The sequence below is a fragment of the Oncorhynchus kisutch genome, linkage group LG18, assembly GCF_002021735.2.
Source record: "Oncorhynchus kisutch isolate 150728-3 linkage group LG18, Okis_V2, whole genome shotgun sequence".
In the NCBI taxonomy this organism is placed as follows: Eukaryota; Metazoa; Chordata; class Actinopteri; order Salmoniformes; family Salmonidae; genus Oncorhynchus; species Oncorhynchus kisutch.
The window spans coordinates 66,086,719-66,095,352 of NC_034191.2; the positions used below are offsets into that span (position 1 = coordinate 66,086,719).

Sequence of the window (8,634 nt, forward strand, 5' to 3'; positions counted from 1 at the left end):
GGCTGAGCTCCCTGCCATACAGGACCTCTATACAGGGCGGTGTCAGAGGAAGGCCCTAAAAATCTTCAGTCATAAACTGTACAGTACCCTGTGTATATAGCCATCCCCTCCCCAAAATATTTTCATTAAAATAAAAAAAATTCTCTGCATTGCTGGGAAGGGTCCGTAATTAAGCATTTCACTGTTAGTTTACACCTGTTTACGAAGAAAATACAATTACATTTTGATCTCTTCCCCCTTTTCCACCTCTCCGTCCCTCTCTCTTCCTCTCCGTCCCTCTCTCTTCCTCTCCGTCCCTCTCTCTTCCTCTCCGTCCCTCTCTCTTCCTCTCCGTCCCTCTCTCTTCCTCTCCGTCCCTCTCTCTTCCTCTCCGTCCCTCTCTCTTCCTCTACCTTGCCTCTCTCTCATCAACCCTACACTGTTATACATTCTTTTCTCTGTCTCTCTCGCGTGCTCTCTCGCTCTCGCTCTCTGTCTCTCTCTCTCTCTCTGTGTGTGTCAGGTTCTGGAGGAATATGTACCACCAGTTTGATCGCTCCATGCACCCCCGTCAGTCTGTCCTGAAGAACGTTCTCACCCTGAAAGAGAGCAACTGCCAACTGGAGGACACAATAAAAGACCTGGAGACTGTGAGTACTTGTATCAAATCAAATCAAATTTTATTTGTCTCACACACATGGTTAGCAGATGTTAATGCGAGTGTAGCGAAATGCTTGTGCTTCTAGTTCCGACAATGCAGTAATAACCAACAAGTAATCTAGCTAACAATTCCAAAACTACTGTCTTATACACACAAGTGTAAGGGGATAAAGAATATGTACATAAAGATATATGAATGAGTGATGGTACAGAGCGGCATAGGCAAGATACAGTAGATGGATCGAGTACAGTATATACATATGAGATGAGTATGTAAACAAAGTGGCATAGTTAAAGTGGCTAGTGATACATGTATAACATAAAGATGCAGTAGATGATATAGAGTACAGTATATACGTATACATATGAGATGAATAATGTAGTGTATGTAAACATTATATTAGGTAGCATTGTTTAAAGTGGCTAGTGATATATTTTACATTTCCCATCAATTCCCATTATTAAAGTGGCTGGAGTTGAGTCAGTGTGTTGGCAGCAGCCACTCAATGTTAGTGGTGGCTGTTTAACAGTCTGATGGCCTTGAGATAGAAGCTGTTTTTCAGTCAGAGCCACAGGCAGTGGCTCGGGTGGTTGTTGTCCTTGATGATCTTTATGGCCTTCCTGTAACATCGGGTGGTGTAGGTGTCCTGGAGGGCAGGTAGTTTGCCCCCGGTGATGCGTTGTGCAGACCTCACTACCCTCTGGAGAGCCTTACGGTTGTGGGCTGAGCAGTTGCCGTACCAGGCGGTGATACAGCCCGCCAGGATGCTCTCAATTGTGCATCTGTAGAGGTTTGTGAGTCCTTTTGGTGACAAGCCAAATTTCTTCAGCCTCCTGAGATTGAAGAGGCGCTGCTGCGCCTTCTTCACGATGCTGTCTGTGTGGGTGGACCAATTCAGTTTGTCTGTGATTTGTACGCCGAGGAACTTAACTTGCTACCCTCTCCACTACTGTTCCATCGATGTGGATAGGGGGGTGTTCCCTCTGCTGTTTCCTGAAGTCCACAATCATCTCCTTGGTTTTGTTGACATTGAGTGTGAGGTTATTTTCCTGGGGTCTGGGTTGATGGGTTGTGTTGAGGGCAACTATCGTTTTTCTATCCTGTTTCGTGCTTATTTTGACGTTTTTATGCATTTGTTTTCATGGTGCAGTGTTAACGCATTGTTTGTTTCTTGGAGAAGGGGGTGTATAGATGTGGGGGGGGGGTGAGCAGAGGCAGGTTGTTGTAGTAACGGAAACTCTGGTGGTGGAGGTGAGTACAGGGTCTGTGGGGAACGCTAAGCATGCTGAGGTGAGTACAGGGTCTGTGGGGAACACTAAGCATGCTGAGGTGAGTACAGGGTCTGTGGGGAATGCTAAGCATGCTGAGGAGGTGAGTACAGGGTCTGTGGGGAACGCCAAGCATGCTGAGGAGGGGAGTACAGGGTCTGTGGGGAACGCTAAGCATGCTGAGGAGGTGAGTACAGGGTCTGTGGGGAACGCTAAGCATGCTGAGGAGGGGAGTACAGGGTCTGTGGGGAACGCTAAGCATGCTGAGGAGGTGAGTACAGGGTCTGTGGGGAACGCTAAGCATGCTGAGGAGGGGAGTACAGGGTCTGTGGGGAACGCTAAGCATGCTGAGGAGGGGAGTACAGGGTCTGTGGGGAACGCTAAGCATGCTGAGGAGGTGAGTACAGGGTCTGTGGGGAACGCTGAGGAGGTGAGTACAGGGTCTGTGGGGAGCGGTGAGTACAGGGTCTGTGGGGAGCGGTGAGTACAGGGTCTGTGGGGAGCGGTGAGTACAGGGTCTGTGGGGAGCGGTGAGTACAGGGTCTGTGGGGAGCGGTGAGTACAGGGTCTGTGGGGAGCGGTGAGTACAGGGTCTGTGGGGAGCGGTGAGTACAGGGTCTGTGGGGAGCGGTGAGTACAGGGTCTGTGGGGAGCGGTGAGTACAGGGTCTGTGGGGAGCGGTGAGTACAGGGTCTGTGGGGAGCGGTGAGGAGGTGAGTACAGGGTCTGTGGGCCCTATACATACAGCGAGGGAACTGTCTAGCTTCCTGAGGGAGACTAAAGGGAAAAAGAAGGTTCCGCTGGAGTGTTATATTCCTGCTTCTGAAAGGTTTGTAAGGTCAACACAACACCTGATGAAGAATGAGGGGTTTAGTGTCCTCACCCAGGAAGCAGTATAGGCTAAGAAAATGGGTCACATTGGTGCGTAAGGGACATTTCTATAGACCTGTAAATTGATAGGTATTTTATGGCATGGTGGCTTCATGGGCTACTCTACTGGTTTCTAATTGTGGTGTTTTCTCTCCCACCTGGAGATTTTATGGTTTGGCTGCCTTAACATGAAAGCAGCAGAGACTGGGGGGGGGAGGGGTTTGTAAAACAAAATCATTTAAATGTGATTCTTTTTTCTTATTATATACACTGCTCAAAAAAATAAAGGGAACACTTAAACAACACAATGTAACTCCAAGTCAATCACACTTCTGTGAAATCAAACTGTCCACTTAGGAAGCAACACTGATTGACAATACATTTCACATGCTGTTGTGCAAATGGAATAGACAACAGGTTGAAATTATAGGCAATTAGCAAGACACCCCCAATAAAGGAGTGGTTTTGCAGGTGGTGACCGCAGACCACTTCTCAGTTCCTATGCTCCCTGGCTGATGTTTTGGTCACTTTTGAATGCTGGCGGTGCTTTCACTCTAGTGGTAGCATGAGACGGAGTCTACAACCCACACAAGTGGCTCAGGTAGTGCAGCTCATCCAGCATGGAACATCAATGCGAGCTGTGGCAAGAAGGTTTGCTGTGTCTGTCAGCGTAGTGTCCAGAGCATGGAGGCGCTACCAGGAGACAGGCCAGTACATCAGGAGACGTGGAGGAGGCCGTAGGAGGGCAACAACCCAACAGCAGGACCGCTACCTCCGCCTTTGTGCAAGGAGGAGCACTGCTAGAGCCCTGCAAAATGACCTCCAACAGGCCACAAATATGTGCATGTGTCTGCTCAAATGGTCAGAAACAGACTCCATGAGGGTGGTATGAGGTACCGACTTCCACAGGTGGGGGTGTTGCGCTTACAGCCCAACACCGTGCAGGACGTTTTGCATTTGCCTGAGAACACCAAGATTGGTAAATTCGCCACGGGCGCCCTGTGCTCTTCACAGATGAAAGCAGGTTCACACTGAGCACATGTGACAGACGTGACGAGTCTGGAGACACTGTGGAGAACGTTCTGCTGCCTGCAACATCCTCCAGCATGACCGGTTTGGCAGTGGGTCAGTCATGGTGTGGGGTGGCATTTCTTTGGGGGGCCGCACAGCCCTCCATGTGCTCGCCAGAGGTAGCCTGATTGCCATTAGGTACCAAGATGAGATCCTCAGACCCCTTGTGAGACCATATGCTGGTGCGGTTGGCCCTGGGTTCCTCCTATTGCAAGACAATGCTAGACCTCATGTAGCTGGAGTGTGTCAGTAGTTCCTGCAAGAGGAAGGGATTGATGCAATGGACTGGCCCGCCCCTTCCCCAGACCTGAATCCAATTGAGCACATCTGGGACATCATGTCTCGCTCCATCGACCGAAGCCACGTTGCACCACAGACTGTCCAGGAGTTAGCAGACAATTGACTTCACTAAAGACAGGAATGTTGAGGAATTGCGTTCGGTCTCTGCAGCGGTGTTGAATGATGTTCTGAATGAGTTTGATTTAGTGGACACATGGAGAACTAAGTATCCCACCTCCAAAGCATTAAAGGTGGTTGGGGAAGGGTGAACGCAACTCGTTTGGATCGTATCTATACTTTCAAAATCAGAGCAATACGCTAGTGAGAGCCTCCATTCTCCCAGTTGGGCTTTCAGACCATCATATTGCCATGGCTCACTTCTCTGTTCCACCAGGGCCCAGGCAGGTGTCCTATTGAAAATTCAAATTTAAGCTCTTACAAGATAACACTTTTTGCTCAAGCTTTTGGGAGAGGTGGGGACACCGGAAAGGGGAGTTGGAGTCTCTGTCAGTGGTGGGATGTATGGAAAGCCCAGATTGGGTTCTTCTGTCAGCAGTATACAGCCTTTTCTTCTTCAGGGTACTTGGGGAGCTTGAGTGTAGCGGAGGTTGAGCTGGTGTGGCAGGATAAGGTGGGGGATGCAAGATCATCTATCAACTACACTGGGACGTGGGGCTCTTTATCCCATCAAAGAGAAAGGAGACTTTCCATGTTGAGAGAGAGCTGTCAGCATCCATTTCTTGTTTGGGTTGGAAAAACAGAGTGGGGAAACCAAGAAAACCCATGGTTTACTTTTGTCTGATGGGCGTGTAACTTCTGTTGTGAGGGAGATACACACACACACACACACACACACACCGGCGGATTGCTTGCGGACATGCAACGCAAATACATGGATTATTTTCTGTCCAGGAGGGAGGACAAGGCCTGCTGGACCTGGAGAGCAGGGTGGCATCATTCTGACTTGAAGCAGTGCAGAGGCTACTGTACCACACTGATGTTAGCTGGAGGGAACCAGCATGTGCTCTGTTTATGAGTGGTTTAGGGCTGCGCCGCAAGCTCTTCTTCATGAGAAGAAGCCGGAGAGACTAAACGAAGCAGGGGTCTCTGATTTCTATGCTGCAGTACTGAGTGCCTGGCAGCTGCTGAGGCCCACACGAGGGGGGGGCATGGGAGAAGCCCATCTTCCACAACCCACTGATCCCTTTGAGGCCTGTTTGTTCAGCCACCCTGCAGTGACGTTTAATGGCAGCAGGAGACTAGCTGACCAACGACTGGTGGGGGGGTGGGAAACCCCCCAGGAGTTGGCACAACAGGCGGGACTAATGTCTCTTAGGTTGCTGGAGAGAGTCATGGGAAGGTCCAGGAGGCTCTGCCTGAGCCAGAGAAGCGTGTGCTAGAGCAGCCTCTGGAGGAGTGGCCACCACTGCAAGTGACAGCAGAGACTGATATTACTGATATTTAGCACGCCGAGTTTGTGGAAGTGGTGCGTAAGGCGCTGTACACCCTCCGTGTCAAGGTTAGGCACATCAGGAGCTTAGTGGGAGTGACGGGGCATCAGGGGGTTGTGTGGGGCTGAGAGCATGGCAGGGTATAGGTGGAGGGTGCTCTAAGCTCACAGTGCCAAACATGTCAGAGGACCTCCAGTGGAGGGTATTACATGGAGCCCTGGTCACCAATAGCTATAGGGTTTAGTTGGGGAGGGGTATCTGTTTTGTGCAGTGACTGAGACTGATCATGTTTTTTTCTGTGTGCCAAGATAATGCTGTTATTGTCTCTAGACTCTGTGTGAGGTTGGGAGTGGTCTTCTCTGTGGGGATGTTTGTGATTGGGGCCAAGCTATTCAAGCAGAGAAAAGGGTAAAATGTGTTTTGCTGAACTGTTTGTTTGGCCAGACCAAGTTGGCTGTATGGCTAACAAGAACGAACACTGCCTTCGGTTTGAATTGTATCAAATTATTAACAGTGTGGTGTCATTTCAGGAGGTGTGGGGGCTCAGGGGGCTGTCTCTTTGTATACATCAATAATGTTGCTCTTGTTGCGGGTGACTTTTTGATCCACCTCTACGCAGACGACACCATCCTGTATACATCTGGCCCTTCTTTGGACACTGTGTTAACTAACCTCCAGATGAGCTTCAATGCCATAAAACTCTCCTTCCGTGGCCTCCAACTGCTCTTAAATGCAAGTAAAACTAAATGCATGCTCTTCAACTGATCGCTGCCCGCACCTGCCCGCCCGTTCAGCATCACTACTCTGGACGGTTCTGACTTAGAATATGTGGACAACTACAAATACCTAGGTGTCTGGTTAGACTGTAAACTCTCCTTCCAGACTTGCATTAAACATCTCCAATCCAAAATACATCTAGAAAAGGCTATTTTGCAACAAAGCATCCTTCACTCATGCTGCCAAACACCCTCGCAAAACTGACTATCCTACCCATCCTCAACTTCGGCATTGTCATCTATAAAATAGTCTCCAACGCTCTACTCAACAAATTGGATGTAGTCTATCACAGTGCCACCCGTTTTGTCACCAAAGCCCCATATACTACCCACCACGGTACACTCTCGTTGGCTGGCCCTCGCTTCATACTCATTGCCAAACCCACTGGCTCCAGGTCATCTACAAGTCTACGCTAGGTAAAGCCCCGCCTTATCTCAGCTCACTGACACGCGCTCCAGCGGGTATATCTCCCTGGTTACCCCCAAAGCCAATTCTTCCTTTGGCTGCCTCTCCTTCCAGTTCTCTGCTGCCAATGACTGGAACGAACTGCAAAAATCAGCTGGAGACCCTTACCTCCCTCACTAGCTTTAAGCACCAGCTGTCAGAGCAGCTCACAGATCACTGCACCTGTACATAGCTCATCTGTAATTAGCCCATCTAATCTACCTCATCCCCATACTGTATTTATTTATTTATCTTGCTCCTTTGCACCCCAGTATCTATACTTGCACATTCGTCTTCTGTACATCCTACCATTGCAGTGTTTAATTGCTATATTGTAATTACTTCACCACCATGGCCTATTTATTGCCTTACCTCTCTTATCCTACCTCATTTGCACAAGCTGTATAAAGATTTTTCTACTGTATTTTTGATTGTATGTTTGTTTTACTCCATGTGTAGTTATGTGTCGAACTGCTTTGCTTTATCTTGGCCAGGTCGCAGTTGTAAATGAGAACTTGTTCTCAACTATCCTACCTGGTTAAATAAAGGTGTAAGTTAATAAAGAAATAAAATATGGCTTGAGAGGAGGGGTTAGAGTTACGGTTTTAATGTGGTGCTGGTGTATTGAAACGACACACAATGTGACATCAATCAGCACATCAGAATTCTGAAAACAACAGGTGATTGTGTGGAGGTATTGGTGGTGCGCAATGTGTTTTTATGGGTGGAGGGGGTTCTCGTTACTAAATCTAACCCTATGTCTCCTTCTTTGTCCCTCCAGAGGCTACAGAAGCATGGCATCAGCCCCCCCACCCCGGACCCCCAGGCTTCCCCTAGAGCCCAACGCATCCTCCCCACGCGCCCTCACTCCCTCATCCTGGGAGCCCCCCTCAGCCGGAAGGAGGCACAGCGACAGCATGAGGAGGAGGAGGAGGAGGAGGAGGAGGAGGAGGAGGAGGTGGGAGAGGAGGTGACAGAGTGCTGCAGTGACACAGAGCGGACAGTAGAGGGCAGCAGCGGTACAGAGCGCAAGGAGAGCTACAGTGACCTGCAGGAGACATACGGGGCCAAGGCCGAGCCCGCTGTGGTCAGCCTGGAGTTTGGAGTGGCCCGCATGACCTGCTGAGGCGCGTGATACTGGAGAAATGGAGGAGGGGTGATTGGGCTGGAATGGAGGGAGGAGGAATGGAAAGAGTGAGAGATGGGGTCACTAAAGGACGAGTGTGTGCGTGTTGGTGTGAGTGCGTGCGTGCGTGTGTGTGTGTGTGTTGTGTTTAGCCATATTCCTATGTTGGCGAATGAAGGTTGTATTATAAATCTTTATAGAAAGCGCCATTTACTGCACATAGAAAGGCTTGTTTTTAAGAATGTTGAAAAGCACTAAAGAGAATAAATGACATCATGAAGATCTGTGTGTTCTGTCTGCCTATGTTATTCAACTCAACACAACTATATTTGTGAAAGCCAATACTCTGTAGGACAGTTCCTGGCATCAGACTGTGTCTGCTCTGATCTCTTGATGTTCAAACCATCAGATTCTTAATCCAACGTCGAGCCGATTTAGTAATGAACATCCCATAATTCATGTTCTTAATATTGTGATCCTCCAGATGGGGTGACGGCCAGGTACAGATTTGAGTTCTAAAATGTCCTCCGTCTAAGCCAGGACATCTTTGGATAACCCTGTTTTAACGTGGAATTGCACTGAAATCAGATCATTTATCCTTCAAACTGTTCCATCTTCCGAGATTGCATGATTCCACTGTAATCTGAATGATGGATGGTGAAAGCTGATTTTTACTTCCATGTCCAACATTCATCCGTGGACATGGCA

General features: G+C 48.9%; 1 protein-coding gene across 1 annotated transcript in view; it reads left to right on the top strand.

Annotated features, from left to right (window-relative positions):
• Window positions 1-8,208, top strand: part of LOC109909930 (myotubularin-related protein 6) — a 24,299-nt gene extending 16,091 nt beyond the window's left edge. Inside the window, exons 13-14 of the mRNA XM_020509019.2 lie at window positions 503-629; window positions 7,582-8,208. Of these exons, the coding sequence (XP_020364608.1) occupies window positions 503-629; window positions 7,582-7,926 (472 nt within the window). The 3' untranslated portion in view covers window positions 7,927-8,208. The remainder of the gene's footprint in view (window positions 1-502; window positions 630-7,581) is intronic.
• The last annotated feature ends 426 nt before the right edge of the window (window positions 8,209-8,634 follow it).